General features: G+C 45.4%; 1 protein-coding gene and 1 pseudogene across 5 annotated transcripts in view; one reads left to right on the top strand and one right to left on the bottom strand.

Annotated features, from left to right (window-relative positions):
- The first annotated feature begins 41 nt into the window (after positions 1 to 41).
- Slc44a3 (solute carrier family 44, member 3) overlaps positions 42 to 22,057 on the top strand; it is a 78,462-nt gene continuing 56,446 nt past the window's right edge. For 4 of the 5 annotated variants that reach the window (XR_010063593.1, XR_010063592.1, XM_039102087.2 and 1 more), the window contains exons 1-6: positions 42 to 171; positions 567 to 671; positions 5,428 to 5,570; positions 6,826 to 6,962; positions 7,751 to 7,844; positions 20,789 to 20,949. Coding sequence is in view for 3 of the 5 variants with exons in the window: in XM_039102087.2 (XP_038958015.1) it covers positions 145 to 171; positions 567 to 671; positions 5,428 to 5,570; positions 6,826 to 6,962; positions 7,751 to 7,844; positions 20,789 to 20,949 (667 nt within the window). In the remaining 2 variants the exon portion in view is untranslated. Of the gene's footprint in view, positions 172 to 300; positions 353 to 566; positions 672 to 5,427; positions 5,571 to 6,825; positions 6,963 to 7,750; positions 7,845 to 20,788; positions 20,950 to 22,057 lie in introns of those variants that run through there. The other variant, NM_001013914.1, reaches the window with a different exon arrangement.
- Rps26-ps10 (ribosomal protein S26, pseudogene 10) lies at positions 18,282 to 18,654 on the bottom strand (annotated as a pseudogene).

Here is a 22,057-nt window from a genome sequence, read left to right as displayed (position 1 = left end):
GGGACCAGCGTCCCGGACCGCTAGGTGGCGCGGAGCCCTGCTCGCCCTGCCCGCCCCTCCTGGGCCACCTGGCCTGGTCGCCGCACCTCTATCCCGAGTGCACCACGACCACCACCGCTGCCAATCCCAGCTGCAGAGTGTACCATGCAGTGCCTGGGCGCAGAGTACCTGGTAAGGGCGACAACCTGGGCCCTGAGGGAAGCGTCCTCTGCAGGCACCTGCACAGACAGGACGCTTCCGGCTCTTCTATCCCTTGGGAGACCAGTCACTTTTTCAGCGACACTATTCCTTTAAGGACACCTGGTCCTGGCGACACAGTACCTGACACAAGTGTTGGGCCAGGGCCAGAAAGGTGCAAGGGACTATGGGTGGGGGGTGTCTTAACTCCAGTAAGAACTTGGTACCCGGGGGATTTCATATTCATCCTGCAGAGAGCAGGTCTCCCCAGGAGAAAGCATCCAGTGACAAAGTTAAGTTACTTTAAGCAGCGTTTGGATAGGATTGGGTTCGGTTGATTTCACCTGACTATTTCTCTTGCTTTTCTCAACTCTCCATTTTCCTGGAAGGTTTCTGCAGAGAAAACAAGGCAGAGAGAGTGGCGACCCCAAATTTATAGAAAATGCACAGATACGGCGTGGCTAGTCTTGTTCTTTCTCTTTTGGACTGGTTTGGTAAGTCTGGCTGCTTGGCAGGCCTAAGTCCCCGGTGTTTGTGAGTCCAGATACAAGTGTGTCTTAGATGCCAATGGTTTAAAGTTTATGCTGCAAGGACAAACTCCTGCGATTGGTTTAGAATGACCATGAGTTAAGAAATTCTTATTCTGGGATTTCACAATCTCCTAAAGTCTCTGAGAAGACTGTCTTCCTGCCAGAGACCAAAGATGTATTGGGTAATTCCATTAGGATATGGAGAACCACAGTTTGCAGCAAGGCCTTTCTTTAGTAAGGGGGCTGTGCATTCCTTTGCTTTCCAAGTTCTCAGAGCAGAAGTCCTTTCACATCAGCCATACCCAAGTCAAGCATTTCTCAACGTTTGCTGTTTTCTAACAAAGGGAAAAATCAAGAAAGGCCAAGAAAGAGATTTTTTTAAACCATGTACACACAAACCCACATACACCCACATGCTCGAACACACACACACACACACACACACACACACACACACACACACACACACACGTCCTTGATCTACTGTGTTTAGCAACGATGCAACCCTCCCATAGCATACTTGTATACGTGATTGCTCCCCACCAGACCCTGCCCAGGAAGTCTCTTGGAGCTGAGTCTTGCCACTCTTGTTCTTAGAGCTTCATTCGCCTTGTTCAAAGGCTGTGCTAATGAAGTCGCCCATGCCATATTGGGGCGTGCTGTGTGCTACATAGTGAATGATTAACTCGCATTGCCCTATAATATCTGCCTAATAGTAATTACCTTTGTTAAAACGACTTTAGTTTGAACTGACTGTGGAAACCACATTTGTTCTTTCCAAGTAAAGAACACGTTTATTTAATTTTTAACTTTCCAAATGGTTTTTGCGTAGATGCAGTTAGAGACACAGTGGAAGCTTGGGCCTGAATGTGTTATTGCTCCTACTGCTTCTGCTCGTACTGAGGCCCTCCAAACTCTCCTTAAGGAGCTCAGAGAAGGCCGTGTACCTACCAAGCCTCGTTGCCTTCCCTATCAACGGTTGCTGTTTTTCTCCAGTCCTGCTGTTATGTCCATGTAGGGAGCAGCTGTCCCTCCTGTGTCTACAGCTTTGACCTTGGGCTGTTAATGTTATTTAATGATCCTCCCTTGCCCCCTTAACCGCTCAAACTCTCAGGCTAGCAGCTGCCTAGGGAGAAGATCATAGATGGCCCTTCCCAGCCTGAAGAATTATGAGCTGGCTGAGACATTGCAAGCCCTGAGCTGGAAGCTGCAGAGAAAGTATATACTTTGTTTGTAAGATAAATGTAAAGTTTTCCATATGCCCAGGTTCTCTTTGCTGTGTTGGGCAAAAGAGTTCTTTTTTAGCTGACTGGCTGCTTTCATCGTCTGCAAAGAAAATTTAGCTTCCAATACCTGTTTAAAGCAGGACACAATGTGTGTGTGTGTGCGCGTGCATGCATGTGTGGTGCTTGCGTGCATGCATGCCTGTGTGTGTGTGTGTTCCTGTGTGTGTTTGTGTGTGTGTGTTCCTGTGTGTGTGCCCACCCGCACTCGTGTGTGCACACATTCATGAGTGCATCCACTGCTCCACTTCCGGGTCTTTCAGTGGATATACCGATTGGCCAAGTGTAGGACAGGATTATTGATGGTGCTACCCCTGGCTGGGGCTGGATAAAGAGGCTTGGGGAGGATGTCAGGCTTGCCACCAGAACTGGTCCCTGCAAACAGAAAGAGCACCAGCCTGTGCTTATGCTTGTGTGAAACACAGAAGCAGAAAGCAAGTCTGAAGCTCGAGTGCTCCCCGCCTCTACTTACCCTCCCGTGTCCTCTCCCACCTCACCCTTTCCCAGTCATCTTTCAATACTCCCGTTTACCCAGACCCAGCTCGGAGTGACTGCATCTGAGCCCACAGCACACACACACACACACACACACACACACACACACACACACACTTCCTATACTGGAGTCCAGACCCTGAGGAGCTGGCCAGCCTCAGCCTAATAAAAGAAATCCAGGCATTGGTGAAGAAAAGTGTGTTCATTTACAGCTTTGGGCAGAACTGGAGGCAGAAAGTTGTTAGTTTCTTTCCACCTTTTCTGTTAAGAGTTTTAGAAGCCAGGAAAACAGCCAGGAAATGCTCCTATGTGGCTTGGGCTGTGTGACAGATATCAGTGCAGAGTGAAGGCTCTTCCTGGGAGATGTGGATTGTAGTGGCGGGGAGTACCTGGGGTCCCCTGAGAAAGTTTTAATTCTTTGAGGTCCATTTCTCAAGGGTCTCGTTACACTGCTCGCTACCTCCTGTGTGGAATTAAAACCGCAGCGATGGTTCACAGTAGTGTGGAGGGAACTCAAGTAAACCCTAACCCTCACCCTTCCCAAACTTCCCAAAGGAGATGTCACATGTGAAGTCATGATACATAGAAAATATAATGTTGCTATTAGAAAAATCTCCGGTGAGGTAGTCAAACACACACACACACAGACACACACACACACACACACACACACACACACACACACATACACACACCACTCCCAAGTCCAGATGACATCAAGACTCATATTCTAGCCTAGGAAGATAGAGGTTGCTGAGGTTGGATCAACTTATCAAGCAAGCCACACACATAGACACACTGAGCCACACTTCCGTACACTGCCTTGAAGTAGAAAAGGAGCAATCTTTCCTCTTAGCAAAGGTGACCTGTTAGCCTAGAACTCTCAATAATGAAACTGAGGAGGAACTTGAGACATGGGAAGGAACAAGGGTCTCCTCCCCTATGTGGTCCACTAAGTCTGGTATCCTCCGCTGAGCCTCTTTGTCCAACCTTGACTGAGTACAGTCACCAGTCATCATCATCATCATCATCATCATCACCACCACCACCACCACCACCACCACCCTGGGGGCTGGATTTTGAGGGTAGGCACTAGGTTCTGTTTATCTTTGTGTTCCCTGGTAACAGTCTCTGGTATACACTGAGCAATTGGAGATTATTTAATACTCTTGGGGGCTTTTTGTTTTTGATTTTTTTTGTTTTTTGTCTGTTTGTTTTGTTTTGTTTGTTTGTTTGTTTGTTTGAGACAGGGTCTTGTGCAGCCTGGGCTGGCCTTGAAGTCAGGCTGGTCATAACCCCCTCCTGACCCTCACTATTCTGCCTCTAGAGCTGGGCTTTCCAGCATGCTCCACCTGCCCAGGCTCCACCTGCTCTGGCTCCACCTGCCCAGGCTCCACCTGCTCTGGCTCCACCTGCTCAGGCTCCACCTGCTCAGGCTACACCTGCTCAGGCTACACCTGCTCAGGCTCTACCTGCTCAGCTCCACCTGCTCAGGCTACACCTGCTCAGGCTACACCTGCTCAGGCTATACCTGCTCAGGCTACACCTGCTCAGGCTATACCTGCTCAGGCTACACCTGCTCAGGCTACACCTGCTCAGGCTATACCTGCTCAGGCTACACCTGCTCAAGCTATACCTGCTCAGGCTACACCTGCTCAGGCTACACCTGCTCAGGCTACACCTGCTCAGGCTTGTTGGTTATTTTTATTTCAAAATTGACAAAGAATGCAGAGCCTCTGAAATACATTGGCTTTAAGGGAGCCTAGGTTTGGAATATATGACCATTCCTCATGTGAGTGGATAGTGTCCCACAGCCTCTGTCCCTGAATAAGCCTGCCAGGAGTACCATATACTTTCAGGTGGCATTCTGTATGTAAAAGGCTGGTAAACTTACCACACGCTCCTAAGAAATCTTGGCAGAGGACGATCAGATGTGTATGAATGGTACAGGTGTTTGGACTGAAATTTCAAAGATTCTGAATTCCCTATAAAAGTGGACTTACAAAGCAACAAAAACACCATTACCAACAAAATAACAAAAAACACCTGTTGATTGCAAGATGCCCATCGCCAAACTGAAAAATCCCGAAAATCTTTTTTTTTCTATAAGTTTTTTATTTTGTGAAATTTAAGCAAGAACCCAAATACTCCTTCGGACTGTGAGTAGTGCGTTGATCTGTATCAACTGTGTAGCCTTGCAAAGGATTTTCTAAAATTAGATGAAAAGAACACCTTATAAAGAAAGTCGGGATGCTTGGTAGCTCAGGCACTAAGTGTGGCTACTTTGGGTAAGAGGACATGAATTTGATCAGAGGTGGGGACAGGCGAAGGCAGATCTTTTGGCTGGCCAGCCTAGCCTACTTGGTGAGTTTTAAACCTGAGAGAGACCATGACTCCACAAACAAACAAACAAACAAACAAACAAACAAGAACAAAAAACCAAGTAGATATTGTCTGCAGATCAATAGTCAAAGTTATCCTCTGACCTCTGGCCTCTGACCTTTGACCTCTGACATATACATGCATGTACACAGGTGCACCCACACATGAGAACATACCTACCACACAAATAGGCACACAGGAAAATTTTAGCACAGCCTCAATGCACTTAGATAACCCAGACATGGGGAAGGGATAAAATGAAGTTGTCCCAGTCAAGTTTGGTAGGAAAAAAAAATCAGCAGCCTCTTGAAGACGATAAAGAGGAGGGGAATCTGGGTGCGCTAGGACGCCCTGCTGCCCACCCGCTACACCGGCTACTCCAGCATTCACAGAGCCAGACCCTACCTGGCTGGCTGGAATGGCTGTTGGGGAAGGGGGGGGGCTGTGGAGCTCCAGAGGCTCCATGTTTATCTGCTTGTTTCACACTGGTGTCTTTAGGGATGTGAGGGGTGGTGGCTTTCTCTGTGGCCCGGCAGTCACATGCCCTTGGGTTTTGCCAGGTGTTCATCATGGGTTACTCGGTGGTGGCCGGGGCGGCAGGAAGACTCCTCTTTGGATATGACAGCTTTGGCAATGTGTGTGGCAAGAGGAACTCTCCGGTGGAAGGCGCCCCCCTCTCTGGGCAGGACATGACTCTAAAAAAGTAAGTCTTTTGGAGTTAGGTCTCCAACCTGGAGAGGGGCTTTATTTCAAAACTTCGTGCTCGTTTAAAAGCTTGGCAACGCTTCTTATTTGAAACCGCGGCCAGCCTGTCTTAAAATGAAAGCAGGCAGCTACAGAGCCAGCCAGTCCTGGGCTCACTTTCAGCCTCTGAGATCTGGGTCAGAGTCTCGAGCCTCTCGGAGACCAGTTTTCATCTTTTTAAACTGGTAATTGTGCCTATGATTCCGGGCTGTTCTAAGGCTCCAGTGAGCATGAATCAAGGCTTAGCTCCCCTGACAGTGTCTCAGACTCAGACAGGTAGTGTGCATTATGCTTTGGAGGAAAAAAGAAAAATGAACTGGTGGTTTCCGGGGTTGGGGGAAGAGGAGGGATGAGTAGTTCTTGTCTATTGGAACCGTTTCTGGAGCCTGGGGACAGGGACAGTTGCACAGAACCATCTGTGCCTTTAGTGCCCTGAGCTGTGTGCTGGAAGTGGTTAAGGATGCAAACTGGATGTATATTTTAACATAATTTTAAATTTTTAAACAAAATGAAGTCTGTGGGCGTCATCCACCCAGAAAATCTGTCCCGTTATTTCTCTTGTACAAACTTCCTCCCATCCCCAGTGGAGGGAGAGAGGCTTCTAGACCCCTCCACTACGTGCCCCCGTCTCGGTCAGCTCCCAGGGCTCCTCCCCTACGGTCCTGTGACTTTAGCAGCCTGTATCAACCTCGAGCTGGGAAGTCAAGCTGCCAACTGATGATGACAGCCAGCTCTGTGACTAAGTAGCCACAGGCAAGCTCTCCAGGCTGCCCTGGCTCTTATGCTGTCTTAATTTCCCAACCTCAGCTCCCTTCCCTCCCACTGGTCACTTCCCTGAGTTCTGCCAGCCATTCTCTGAAACATATTGGAACACTTTGGAACAGTTTCCATTAAGGCATTTATGTGCCAGCTTCTAGCACACCGTGGGCAGCTTGACTAACTCTTCTCTTCCTCCGTGTTCAGGTAACTCTCGTTCTATTCCCCCACCTCTCAGATGCAGAGTCTAAAGACGAAATGTTCGCTCACATTTGAACGTGGTTCACAAGATGCTCCTAGTTGGCTAATTAAGTGTTCAGTTCTTTAGAAGCACTAGGCTACAAAGTTTGCCTTTGTTGTGCCCCCTATGTGGTGGTATGGGCTATATTTTCAAAGCCCACAGGTAAACCAATGAGAGCCAGTGCCCTGAGACATGTTTTAATTTCCTCCATCTCTAGACATGTGTTCTTTATGAATGCCTGCAATCTGGAAGTCAAAGACAGGGGACGTGGTCCCATGGCCCTCTGTGTATCCAGCTGTCCCGAGAAGCAGCTGGACACCCTGGAAGAGGTCCAGCTTTTCGCCAACATCAATGGTAGGTGCTGAAGGCCCATTCTTTCCCCACATCACCTGGACTAGCAACCCTTAGAGTCCCAGATAACATAACTTATCCTGAAGCTACTTTCCCTGAAAAGAGACAAAGTAGACACCCCTGCTGCACCCCTTATGTGGAAAGGAATAGAATTGTTTTCTCATGAGCTTGTTCAATGTCATTAGAGTCTTTCTGGACTTATGTGAACCCCTGGTTGCTGACTGTGCTCCTAGCTCCCTGTAGTAAAAGGTCTCCCTTAGAGACTAAAAGGGGGACAGGAGACAAAGGTTCCAGGTTCACAGACAAATCACTGGTGTTGGGGGGTTTTGATGAAGTTGTGAAGCTCAGCGGGCACTTTCCCTGATCAGAAAGAGAGTCAGAAGTTGTCCTACAACCGCTGGGTCCAGACGGTTCAGACTTACATTAATGAAAAAGCAAAAGCAACAAAACAAGACAACGTGTGAGCTTTGTCTATAAAATGGAGTGCGGGATCTTTAAGAGTATTTCCAAAGCTGGATTAAAAACCTCAAGCTCCTATAATAAATCACCTCCAGGCAACCTTCAAGTCATTCTAGTGCCAGCCCTACAGTTCAGTGTTGAATTTGGGGCTTGGGAGAGAAAGGAACCCAAGTTTACCCTGGACGGCACACCTGCTCTTTCCATGAGTTGGGGTTATACCTTCAAACTCCTTCCTGATATGGTAGAATGGCTGTGGTCTCTTTACTGGCTTTCCAAGGAAGATGGATGCAAGACATGAAAACAGCCTGTGTGTGTGTGTCTTCTGCTTCCAGGCTCTTTCCTGTGTGTGTATAGTCTGAATTCCTTCAACTACACTCAGAGTCCAAGTGCAGATAGACTGTGTCCCAGGCTCCCGGTTCCTCCGAGGTAAGAGCTGATGGACCAAAGGCTTTCAGTCCTGATGATGCCTGTTCCTCTGCTATACATTGTAAAAATAAAAGGGAGATACAGTTTGCGCTCCCAACCGGGGACAAACAAGGAGGGGCTATTTACTCTGCACAATACACATAATGACTAAGTAAGGCGAAAAGTAAAGGTCCCTGTGGTCTTCAAATACTAGTGCTGGGCTATCGAGATGGCACAACCAGAAGGCACTTGCCACAAAGCCTGGTGACCGGAGTTTGACGTGTGGGACACACACAATGTGAGGAGAGAACCCACTCCTGAAAACCATCTCTTCTACACACACACACACACACACACACACACACACACACACACGTAAGAAATGTGACAACAAATACATACATTATTATCAAATGAACGACTTTATGACAAGGCTACTGTACACTCGTCCTTCCTCAGTTCTTTGTTACTATTAAAGAGAAACCATCAACATCTACTTTTCCATTGCAACAACAGTCTTTGTTGTTCAGACTATGCCAAAGAACTAGGCCTGAGGGTCTGCAGAGATGGCTCAGAGGTTTCTTGACATCTCAGTACTTGTCCCTCTTGCAGAGGACTTTGGATCTATTCCCAGAATCCACATGGCATCTCATAACCACTTATAACTCCAGTCCCAGGAGATCTAACACCCATTTCTGACCTGGGCTGGCACCAGGCACACATAGACTGCACATATGAACATGCAGGCAAAAATCCATAAAAATAATTTTTAAAAAAATTTCTGTGTATTCAAGTTAAGTTTATTAGAATTTTACACAAGGTTGTACACTGAAGTTTTAAAAGCTATTTTATATATACATATTAAATTTATATATTAATTATAATATATAATACACACACACATATATATATATATATATATATATATATATATATATATATATATATATATATATATATATATATATCAAGAAATAGACCTGGAAGAGCAAGGCCAAGCAGGTGTCATCATTTTTCTTTCAGTGAACCCATAAGCACAGGTCCTTATGAACATCCTGGGTGAACTTCCAGTGTCTTACTTGCTCCTGGCATGCTGCAGGCTTCTTGTGCTTATTGAGCTGTAACAAAGCAGTGCTGGTGTGAGGGATTCACATTTGCCCAGTGGACAAGGCTACAGCTCCAGGCAGGCAGGATGCTCTGGTGTACTAATTAAGTTCTTTGACTTTGCATGCCCATTCATACCCATTCTTTTGGAAAATATAAATATGTTTACAATGAATAAGTACTCCATAAAAAAATCTTATGAGAAACAATAATTTCAGTAGAACAAGACATTGCCCTGACCAGCTTGCACAGCTTGATGATACTTTAGCTTGGGAACCACATAGTAAAGAGTATTCTGTTACAACTCTGTCACAACCCAGGACACACACAACTTCCTACATAGGTGTGTAAAACAAATAGAAAGGTCACAAAAAGACTTCCTTTTATTATATGTGATTTCTATGATAGTTCCTATTCCAATAAACTTTTTAAAAAATATCTTTGTAGAGATAGCCAGTCAACATTCTGTGAGGAGGAGAGAGGCTCAAGAGCCCTCACTTCTAGCTGTGGAGTTATTGACAGTTGAGAGCGTGGGGAGAAGGAGGATTCTTTCTCAATAGGGCATGGCTTCTGATAGAAGAGCTACACTTCAGTGGGTGGTCCCACATCAAGAAGTATATGGTCAGCATGCATTGGATGCAGTGGACCTTAAGACAGACAGACGGGAAGGAAAGGGAAGGGGAGGGGAGGGGAGGGAAGGGAGGGAAGGGAAGGGAAGGGAAGGGAAGGGAAGAAAACCATGAGACAAAGTTATGTATCTAGTTGGGTGGATCTGTGAGAAGTTGTGGGGGGAAGTATAACCAAAATACATTGCATGGAATCCTCAAAGAATTAATAAAAAATGTTATACTAAAATTAATGACAGTCCTCTAACTGGTTGTAAATACAGTTTGATAAATATCAATCTTGCCAGTCCTAAAGACAAGCAGGATTTAACTCCATGGGAGTCCAGGTGTAATCCGCCATCTTGTAGCCTTCTTTCCTAAAATGAACGCTAGTGTAAGGTAGTTTGGACAGGAAGGAACTATGTGAAGAGATAAGTACTCAATACAGAAATACTTCCACAGTATTTTATTTTTTAAAATGTGGTTATCATTGCTTGTCTTAATGAAACACAACTGAACAAAAAAAAATCTGGAGCATTTTAATGGGCTAGAGATTATGTAATGCTTGGACACGGGGATATTGTTTCTTAGCAATGCTGTAAAGTGTGCCTGCAGCTAGAATTGAAAGGGGAGAGACAGACAGAGACAGTGTCAAAGACAGTAACAGAGAATGTGTGTGTGTGTGTGTGTGTGTGTGTGTGTGTGTGTGTGTGTGTGTGTGTACGTACCCTTGAATGTAAGCATGCAGAGGCTAGAGAAACTCTGGAGTCATATTCAGAAACACCATCCACTTCTAAGAGACAGGGTCTTGTTGGCCTAGAGCTCACCAATGAGACACCTGACCTCTGCTTCTCCAGTGCTGGGATGACAAGTGTGTGCCCACCAGCCCACCATGTTGGCACATGTTCTTTCAATTTTTTTCAATGCTCTTAGAAGGCAAGCACTTGACTGTGGATTAAGCTATATACCGCAGCCCCAAGAATGGAATTTTTCCGAAGTTTCCATGTAAACACAGTTGGATCCACTGTCCTCTCTGTGTCACTGGGATGGCAGCCATGATTCCATGGGAGGCTTACATGATGACACAGGTGCTGAACATGGTGCTGATTGGTGGCGCTCTTCCTCCTTGTTGCTTCCTTTTGTAACTTCCGACATGTGCTGATTCTCTGGGGCCTCACAGGGTGTCTAAACTTTAAGCATCAATCTAATAGATGAGAAGACTGATCAGAGAAAGGTTGAGCCCATCCAATGTGCAAGTAGAAATGCTGGCATTCAAAACCAAGCAGTGCCCACATTGGTTTCTGTAATTCAGTACAAACAATCAAGTTCAGCGTGGACAACCTAGTAAGTGGCTTCCTTAAGCTCACCCCAAGCTGGGAGGGAAAGATGTATCACATGTCCTGGAGCCACCCCCTCCTCTCCCTCTGAAGCCAGCCCCAACCTTTTCACCTTCCAGGGCAGACTTTTTGCCAACACTAACTTTCCAAGTGCAGACAGAAGAAGGGATTGACTAGCCCTTTTTGGACAAAGCAAGAGAGACAAAAATAGGCTTGGGGGCGCCGTTTCCTTCTCCTACACAAGGAAGCGTTTGTTTAAGATGGAAATTATCATATTTATCGTGGAAGAGCTGTGCCAAGCCTTAAAAGCTACAAAACATGAGAAGTGTGGCTATAAGGCCAAAGAACATTTTCTAAATACTTCTTCTGACTACATCAATTGTTCCTTCTGCCTGTGTCGATCGTGGAAGGTACAACACGCCCTTTTAGAGCAGTGGGTGAGCTTCAAGAAGGCATGTGCACCTGTGCATGAGCTCTGACAAGCAATGAAAAAGTACTACAGATGATAACAAGCAAAAATTTCTTTTTTTTTTTGCCTTGGTGACTAGTGTAGTGTTAGCATAGCGCCATATTTTGAGTCTCCCATGCATTTGAAATCTAAAAAGATTTGAGATGCTCCCCACACTCTTGCCCCCAACTGAGTCCTAGTTCTAGCCTCCTGTTTGACACTGTGTCATTTGCTTGAGTGAAATCCGCATACAAACGTACCCACATCTATCTGGGCAGTCCTCCAGATTACTTCCTGCAAGTTGGAGTGTTTTTGCTGGTGGTGATGAAATGCAGAAATTTGGAAGAAACCTCAGGCTGTGGGCTAATGCAACTCTGGCCAAGTTAATGATGGTCACTTTCAGTAGACAGCTAGGAAGGAACCCAACATAAAAGACCCAAACTTTACATGTTTCTCGGTGCCCCCCTTCAAGGTAAGATGTGGCTTCTTGTCTTTCTTTCTCAGCACAGGATTAGATGAATCACACACACACACACACACACACACACACACACACACAAAACACACACATGTTGGCAAAGTCACATGTGTAAAATTAAGGTCTGGAGTAGAATAATATTTGCCTCAAATGAGTGAAAAAGCATTAAGTCCATGTTTGTTCTTAGCTTTTAGAAACCCTAATGAAACTTTTTTTTTTTTGGTTCTTTTTTTCGGAGCTGGGGACCGAACCCAGAGCCTTGCGCTTCCTAGGTAAGCGCTCTGCCACTGAGCTAAATCCCCAGCCCCAAGAAACCCTAATGAGACTTAAGAATACATTTGCTTTTAAAACTCTTCCAATTTATTGGTGTTGTGAAATCGTTTGGTGGCAGAAAAGCAAGAGGAACCAGGAGTGATTACTGGTCTGTAGAGGAGATGATCATAGACCTGGGAAACTAAGAGAACCAACTGGAAAGCCCCCCCGTGGGCAACAACAGAACACATTTGGGTGTGGGATGGCTAGTGCACTGAAATCTCCGTGTTCGTGGTTTTTTAAAAAAAATTCTAATTTGCTACAGCAGGAACAAAGATCACATAGAAAGACATGAAAGTGCCTAGAAACCAATTTAACAAGAAAGATATGCGAACCACAGGAGGAAAACCTCAGTGCCACCTTAGGTACGCTGAAAGGAAAACAAATGGGATGGGAAAGTACTCTGTCAATCACGCGGTCCAACATGAAAGGACTTTATCCTTGTTTATTGGTCTATTAGTTTATCATTACGTCAATGGACAGACCAACAGGATTAGATCCAAATATGGGAACTTACTGCATGATAAAACATTGTGAATCGATGGGGAAATGTGAACTATTTGGTAAGTGGGATTAGATCAATCAGGGAGACATCCAGTGGATGGTTTTTCTATAGAGAAAGAAACCAGAACACATTAGAAGCGGACAAGGATTCTCTCAGTCTGAAAGTAACTCCTACTGAAAGCCACAAAGAGACATGCCATGCGTAGAAGCCCATGTCTGTAGTCTTAGCACTCAGAAGGCTGAGGCAGGAGGCCAGCCTGAAATAAATAAAATTTTAATTTGAAAAACAAATCTAAGAAATCTTAGGATTAGAAAGAAGAAAGGGTGTCTATTCCAAACACATCTATTCATCTCTGAAATGGAAGGCCTAGGAAAGGTAACAGGCAAGGAAAAGAAACAGAAGGGAAAAAGAAAAAGCATGTTTATTTTAAAGTGAGTAACAGTGGTCTAGAAATGTCCAGAGGTTCTATAAAATATTTAGCAAATTGAGCAAAGAAACAAAACACGGGTCAACTGTCTTTCCGAGCCAGACATAGTGGTGCGTCTTTAACTCCAGCACCCAGGATGCAGAGGCAGGTGGATGTCTGTGTTTGAGGCCAACCTGGTCAACACTGTAAGTTCCAGTCTCAAATAAACATCTTTTTGGATTCTCGTAGCAAAATAAAAATGTTTTAAAGTCCATCTTTATCAAAACTTTTTAAAAGGAAACTTAGAAAGAAGCTTAAGAAGACACATGAACAGTTCTGGGGAGATGGCTCAGTGGAGAAAGGTTTGCTGCATAAACATCTGAAGGTGAGCTTGAATCTTAAGAACCCGTGGGCTGGGGATTTAGCTCAGTGGTAGAGCACTTACCTAGGAAGCGCAAGGCCCTGGGTTCGGTCCCCAGCTCCGAGAAAAAGAACCAAAAAAAAAAAAAAAAAAGAACCCGTGTCCAGCCGGATGCAGACGAGCGTCCATCTGTAATCCCAGTGCTTCTGTGGGGGAGATGGGAAGTAGAGGCAGGAGAATACCAGAAGCGTATGGCCAGCCAGCTTGGTGAATGCAACAGAAACCTACCAAGACGCCATGTCTAAGACAAGACCTGAGGCTGTCCCCTAGACTTTACGATGCACACACATACACTAAACGTCTTAAAGAATAAACATTACCTTTAAAATGCATGAACGAAAGGACCAAGATGTCTTTCAATAAAGCTTTAGGTTTTTAAAGAAAAGACAAAAGCAGCGAGACACATTTGACTGGTCTCTACTTTCAAGTAGTAACACAAGGGCACACAGCTCAGTAGAACCCGGCAAAAGATGGGAGCAGGCGCAACCCGTGATGGGCTCGGGAATTGAAAGCGCATTGATGGAAGGAACTTGACACAAGGGTGTGTGCCACAATATCGACGCCAGAATCAAACCCAAGTTGTATCAGTAGCTCAGTCGGTAGAGCCATTGCTTAACAGGCATGAAGCTGGTACAGATCCCCAGCGCAGTGTAAACCAGGCACAATGGTGCAAAACGTAACCAAGCCGAAGAATCAGGGACGCATGATCATCCTCGGCCGCATGACCTTGACAGCAGCCTTTCCCTGAAAACAATCGAACGGAACAACCAGCTCCATAGGAGAATGACGGGACTTACTGCGGCTATCAAAATGGTCCGCATCCTAATCAGGCCCCAGTGGTTCGCGCCTGCAATCCCAGCACACGGAAGGTGCAGGCGGAAAAATTACAAATTTATGCCTATTGGTTTTAACAAAACCTCACACATTCGATTTTACCAGTGAAGACTTGGGAGCCACGTGCTGGGGTAAAAGCTGAACTTCCTTGGACATTCCAAAACTAAACTCCCGACCTCCACGAAGTCTCAAAATCCCCTCAGAATGAAGCCCCATCCTTTCTACTTCCTGTGTGACTCTCTATCCATCCTCCTGACTTCCTCTTACTCTCTGTGGTCCCCCAGCCCACTCTCACCACCATCATTGGTTTCTCTATGGTTCATTCCCCTGTGAACTGGTTGCTTGCTCCACCTCTTGGTTGGCTTTATTTAATCCTCTTTACAATAAGCAGAAAGCTCTTGGATTAAAGGTGTGTGCTAGGGCTGAGCCACAACTACTAACAAGTTTTTTTCCAGTAAATAACACAATCCGGGATTCCCAACGTGATTAAATACCCTGCAGCCATGGCCAGCATTGGCTACATAATGAAATAATAACGTGGAGGGGCAGTTAGTGGGCGTTGGGGTGGGCCTATCGTTGCCTTGATAGTGGGGGTAGTGGTATGTAATTGCCAAAAGTCTCACTGCATGTTGCAAATTTTACAACAGTAAAACCGGAAAATCCCAGGGGTTAGAGAGATGGCTCAGAGTTTAAAAGTGAATATTGCTCTTGCAAAGGACCTTAGTTCAACTCCCAGCATCACACTGAGTGGCTCACAAGCAACTATAATCTAGTTCCAGGGATCCAACGTCTGGCACCTGTACTCGCCTGCACACACATATACATAATTAAATTTCTTTTTAAAAAATTAGGAAGCCCTCATATTCTGATATGTATAGAACTGTAAGGCACATTACTAAAGGTAAACAATAGATCACTGTGTAGTGTACTGCCTTTCATTTCAAAGGAGAAATGCGGTATGATTTATGTTTACAGATAGGTAACGCACAAATCTATACTCGTGTGTACATCGCTCCAGAGGCATTATATCACTCAAACAAAACACAAGACACAGCCAGGAAGAATTTGGATTTTTTTCTTCCCTTCTTTGTATTTAAATTTGCTCAGTGAAACCAGTCCATCCTCCACAGTCCTTGCTCTTGAACCAAACACGGGCAGTTCCTGAATCTTCTCTGGTTACATTTAGGTACTAAATGGTTTGTATTCTCCACTCCCGCTAGTCATTTGGGAAGTCCTCTTCGGTCTGCAGCCTCACTCTGAAGCCTCCACTGCCTTCCGTGTAGCCTTTGACAGGGTCAATAAAATCCAGCTATGTAGACCCAGACCCAGTATCTGGACCTCAGAAAGCCCTCATTTGTCCCTTGTCCCTGATAAATGCCATGGTGGCATAGAATTCTTAATCAAAGCCGCTGCCCTCCAGATGTTACAGAATGGTTCACAGCTCAGCCCATGGGATTCTCTACACTGAACTCCATTAAAATCCTCTATATCTGGCAACGTGGGAGAATTAGAAGTGGTTCTCATTTTCCTCCTTCTTGTCATGAAGTCTCATGACAGTTCCCCAAAACAAAACAAACTCAAACAAAAGCACCGATCTGACAATGGCTGTCCTTATCGACACCTGAACAGGAGAGAAATTATGTTTATGCAAGTGAAAAAAATCAGCCAAGGGGGTCAGATATCCCGGGGCAGAATGTATGGACTGTGAAAACTGATCCTAACTGGATTACAGATGCATGATAGGGCACAGCGGCACACACCGTGAAACCAGCGCTGCTCAGCCTGGTCTGTCCAGTGAGTTCCATGAGATCAAGGGCTATAGAGTGAGTACCTGTCTATAAGTAAGAAAATAAATAAATATATGGCAGCCCCACTGGAGGGGGTGGAAGGAACTGTTCTAAGTAACTTTGGGAAACAGCTTTGTCACTAGTAGTGTAGACTAAAGGCAAGGAGGGTTGCACCTAAAGAGCACGCTGGAATTGGTCGATCACAGCAGTCCTGCCAGTAAGCAAGGGCATAGTGAAAAGACTGAGCTGGACCACTACATGGGTAGAAAGACAACTGAGCTGGACCACTACATGGGTAGAAAGAAAGGTTTATTGGGGATCAAATTGCCAAGGCCGTCTCTGGGTCTGGGAGCAGGGCAAAGAAAAGACCAAAATGTCAGAAAAGCAAAACAAGTTTATATGCAGTCAGGGGGTTGGGGATGGTTTTGATCTGATACATGCAGTGTGGACTGACCAGGAACTAGATGCCTTTGCTCAAGGTTTTTAATCTTTGAGGGCAGGGGGATCAGGAGAGGTTCTTCATAAGCATAAATTTGCCCTTAGTCTAACTCTGTCAACTCAGTCACAATCCTGTTCACCCCACCAAAGTCCTTCTGTTGAAAGCATGTCACCAGGACAGCCATTTGGGGGGTTAACCAAAATTAACTAGCAATGGTGGGCTTTGGTTTGTTTTGGTTTGCTTTATTTGGTTTGGTTGGTTGGTTGGTTTGTTTTAGTTTTTGAGACAGGGCCCTAGAACTTGCTACATAGACCAGGCTGGCGTCTCATTCACAGAGATTGCCTGCCTTTGCCTCCCCGGTCCTGGGCCCTGACTTGACATGCTCCAGAATATAAAGAAATGATGCAGGAAGGAGAGGGGAGGGTAAGAAGGACAGGAAGAGAAAGGGGTAGGCTGATCTTGTGATCGACAAGTAAATAGTCACAGATAATGTAAATACTTCTCTCTGTAGGAGGCAGGACTTGAGTTTCCTACCCTTGAGAGCAAGCAAGCCTTAGGGACCCATTGCCAAAGACTGGAGAGTGAAAAACACCAACAGCCTTAATGAAGTTATCAAGGGCAATTCACAGTGACGTTTGCCAGACCGGCTAAGTTCGCTGATGGGGTTTTACGAAAAGGGCATGTCATCTTACGGCGATGCCTTCTCTTAACCCAGAACAGCAGTCTAATTATAAGAGAATAGCAGGGAAAATCTACAGGTGGAGAGGAAGTTGGCAAATCGGCCACCGAGAATCTTCAGGGATGGTAAAGTTATGAGAAACAAGAAGCTGTTACAGACCAAAGAGGATCATGATAACCAGATATGACTTGATGTCCTGAGTTAGATCCCGCCCGGAACAGAGAAAGGACACTGGTGGAATATGACAGAATCAAAACAAAAGCTGTAGTTTCCTTGACTGCACACTGCCAAGGCTAAGGCTGAACCCTCCGGAATGTGCTGTGGGCACGTAAAGCATTAACATCGGGGGAGCGCAGGCGAAGGGTACACAGGACTCTCTGTTCCAGCTTTAAGGCTTTTCCGAAGCTCTAAAATTATTCCAAAATTAAACATTTATCTTTCAAAACGCTCTTCTCATCAACTTCCAACCCTTTTATGCCTTTGATGTGGATGCTGGCATTAAGAAAAGGCTAACTCATCCCCCGCCCCCCTCCTGCCTTTGTTTTTGGCCAGCTCAGCACGGTGCAGCCTGGCCTCTTTTTTCAAGTATAATTTTTGTTATCTTGAGGTCAATTGCAAACTTCCATTTGGATTTCCATATCACATTTCCATTGGCTTTCAGATGTCTCTAAAATAAAGTGCATGAGACTAAAAACAGTGGTTGCCTGCGAGGAATTGTACTCAGTGGCTCCGCACAAGAAAGATTTGTCCATTGGTCCCTCTAGAATTAACCATGTGATGTTTTACCCCTTCAAAACTTCAACTTTAATTTTCCTGTTGTATTACTTTTCTGCTAAATCACTACTGGGTGATTCAAGAACTCTTCTTATAATAGTGTGACCACCCAAGGAAGGTTCTCCCACAGGTCCATGTTGGACTTCAATAGGAGCATCAGAAGCTCTTCTTTTGTCTCCCTGCTTCCTCTTTATACATCTCACAAAATGGCGGCTGCCTGGTTTTCAACAATCTGTGAAATAATCCAACACTGCTTTTTTTTTTTAAGTATAACTTCCGTTTTATTTTTCCAAGGTTATTTTTCTTTCTGCCTTCATGAAATCACCTCTTTACATGGGCTTTGATGGAGGTCGTGGTGCAGCGCCAGCAGGTCTGAATCATGGTGGGGGTGTTCAGTCCTCACCAGATCGATTCCTGACGACCTTGTATGAATGGCACAGCTCACGCAGTAGTGCAGCTTGACATAGAGCGTGGAAAGCACATACACATTGAAGACGCTTGCTTCAGATATGTCCCTGACTGCAGCAGCTCCTACAGTGTTCCGAACGACAAACAAGGATAAGGAATGGCCTTATCCTTGGACACGCACCGGGCGCAGTTCGTGCAGCGAATTGGCTGCATATGGCCTCGGCCCTTTTTGGCATGACTGTTGTTTCTCTTTTTTATGGTCATCTTGGAGCCAAGACTTGAAAGAGAGCAATCTAACACTTCTTAGCCTCAGAGTCTTATCCCCACTGTTTAGGGCCCATAGGGCAGTGGAAGAACCTAGGAAGGTATCTGTGGTTCCTGAAGATTCCTTAGATCTTCCTATGTGTGTTTACATTTTAGAGAGAGGATCCCAGAAAAGATTAGCTTTCACACTGACTGAAGGTCCAAATCACAAGCTTTGCTTCACTTTCTGAAGAGGACAGAAGAGAGTCTTTACTGTCATTAGTGTGGCTTTTGGTTGACCCAGTCCATCCCCGAACTGTTCCTTAAAGGAATGTCATTATTTGTAAGGTTATGGGGGTGGGGGTGTCCCCACGTCTGTTCCACCACAGGGCTCAGATGCTTAGGAAGGCAGGATGTAGGAAGTTGACCACCCTGGGGGTGGGGAAGGGCAATCTGAGGCACGGGACACAGCTGGAGCTGGCTTGGAGGTCTCCGGGCCTGCAAGGAGGCCAGGCTGTAGGGTTCTTAGGCTCTTGGGCATCCAGGGGCCACTGGAAGCCACAGAAAAGCTGAGAACAGAGTTGGGGTTGCGAGCCCAGGGAGGAGGGGGAAAGAGGGAGCTCCAGCTGGTCCCATGGGAAGGAACAGGAGAGGAGTCCTTTGGCTGATGGGCTGTAGGCTTGGGCTTGGCTTTGCTGTGGTCATGGCTGGGAGTGCAGAGAGGCCTGTGGGAAATTAGACAAGGACTCTGATAGGTGAAGGTCTTCTCTATGGCTCCCCAAGGCAGATTGCGGTGAAAAGGCGCAGTCCATGGTTTTAAGACATTTATTGTCATGGTGGAAAGTGGATGAGTAAAACCATACCCCCTTCTCAGGGTAGGCCTGAGATTAAATACTTTTTGCAGGGAAGAATGTCTGGGAAGGAAAGGTTATGGGCTAAGCCTCCAGGCCCTTAAGTACCTCATTAAAATGGAGATCTATCTTGATCTCCATTGATTGATCTTGATTGAGGATGTGGTCACATCCTCTACCTGTGGAGGGGCTGTGGCTAGTGACAGGGGCCTGGTTTTCTAGGAGTCAGTCGAAACACCTACCATTCCTTCAGGGTCACCGGGGGTTCTAGCCTTAGCTCAACCAGGAGCCAGGCTGCCTTTCATGGTCCCACAATTATTGGGATTAGGAGAGAGTTCAGGGAGTAAAGTACTTGCTGCTCTAGTGTGCGGATAGAATTCAAATCCCCAGCACCCACATAAAGGCTAGCCACAGGGCTGTGCATGTATTACCCTGAGCTGGGAGACAAAGATCCAGCACTCACTGACCAGCCAGTCGAAACAACTGGTGAGCTCTAGGTTTCATGAAGAGACCCTGTCTCAAGAAGGTGGAATGAGAGAGGGAGACAATATCTCTCCTCTGACCTACACACACATGTGCCCACAGAAGCACATGCACATGTACATGTAAACATATATACAATCATGCACATATAACACACACAAAGATGAGAGAGAGAGAGAGACAGAGAGGGAGGTTGTTAGTGTTTGGGCTTCTGTAGGTTCTTTTTTTTTTTTTTTAAAGATTTATTCATTTATTACATATGAGTACACTGTAGCTGTTTTCAGAAACACCAGAAGAAAGAATCAGATCTCTTTACAGATGGTTGTGAGCCACCACGTGGTTGCTGGGAATTGAACTCAGGACCTCTGGAAGAGCAGTCGGGGCTCTTAACTGCTGAGCCATCTCTCCAGCCCTCTGTAGGTTCTTTTAATTGGTTTCTTATCATGTGGATCAGGCAATCACTCTAGCAAAACAATGATTTTTTTTTTTTTGGCTGCCTATCTTTCTAACATGTGCTTTGTAAGAAGGCTGCTAAACTTTTTACTATTTAAGTTGTCTGTGTGTATGTGTGTGTGTGTGTGTGTGTGTGTGTGTGTGTGTGTTTGCGTGTGCTTGTAGTCAAGCATGCATATGTGGGGCAGACACTATACTACACATGTGCAAGTCAGGGAATGACATCCTGATCGTCTTCAGAGCCAAGTAAGTGCTTTTACCTGCTGAGCCGTGTCACTGGTCATAAAGTCCTTTTTATAAATTCTGAGCTTATGGTTTGGGGAGGTTGGAATTTTTAATATAAACATTTCTTAGAAATAATGAAGCACTTTACCACTGATTCTGCCTTCTCTTCTCAGCAAGCCGTTCCCCTTATTTAACCGGTGCATCCCTCAGACCCCCGAGTGCTATTCCTTGTTTGCATCGGTCTTGCTGAACGATGCCGACGCTCTCCATCGGATTCTAAGTGGAATCATGGCAGGAAGAGACACCATCCTCGGCTTGTGTGCCTTTGTATTCGGTAACTCGCGGTTGATCTTATCTAGTAACTGTGTGTCCAACGCTGAATGTTCTAGCACTCAAGTACGTAGTATAACGAAACTCGACAGCTTTGACTTCAGTATAGAGCTGATCTGTTTCCTTTCTACATCCGTTCTAAGGTTCAGGTATAGACAGGGGGCTGGAAGAACAGAAGACCAGTGGACTCTCAGCCAGGAAGCTACCGTGTAGAGCTGAGTTAATATATTGGCCCCACTCCTGTCTTTTGTTAACTCTACCTAAGAGAAAGGCAAATAAATACTGTCGTGTATTTGCCATGTCAAGTATGAGTATCTGGGGACACTGGTTCTGCTGGCCCATGTGCCTTCCACTGATCCCTTAGACCAGAAGGCTGCTGGGTGGGGAAGGGTAGGAGCGAGTATCCCTGATGGTATCAGATGCAACGCCCAGCGTTACTGACAGGGCTGAGACTCTGACCCAGGTCTGATTCCAAATCCTGTTGTTTGTACCCACCCTACAGACGCATCTATAAGCAATACCTTGTTTTATTTGGGAGAATTAGTGTTCATAGTCACAGAAATATTCAGAAACCCCACACGCTAAAAGCCCAACAGTTAGAAAATAAAATGCAACATCTTACATATCCAGTTTATTTAATAATTACAAGTTAAGTTGTGTTGGGTGATGGTTGTGCATGCCTTTAATCCCAGGACTTGGAAGGCAGAAGCAGACAGATCTTTGAGTTTGAGACCTGCCTGGTCTACAGCACAAATTTCAGTTCATCCAGAGCTACAGAGAGAAACCCCATCTCAAGAAAAAATAAATACTTTTATAAGTTTGATTGTTTTCATTGTTGAGGCATTTTTCTTTGAGATTTCATGAGAACATTGAGAGTTAGAACCATACATAGCCCAGCACCAAAGACAAAACACTTGATTTTTGAATCGTTAATTTGGACTTGTAGGGAAAATATAATTTCTGGGTACTATGGAATAATTCATTTTTTTTAAAGATTTATTTATTTATTATATATAAATACACTGTAGCTGTCTTCAGATACACCAGAAGAGGGCATCAGATCTCTTTACAGATGGTTGTGAGCCACCATGTGGTTGCTGGGAATTGAACTC

The sequence above is a fragment of the Rattus norvegicus genome, chromosome 2, assembly GCF_036323735.1.
Source record: "Rattus norvegicus strain BN/NHsdMcwi chromosome 2, GRCr8, whole genome shotgun sequence".
NCBI classification, from domain to species: Eukaryota; Metazoa; Chordata; class Mammalia; order Rodentia; family Muridae; genus Rattus; species Rattus norvegicus.
This window is presented reverse-complemented; position numbering and strand designations above follow the sequence as displayed.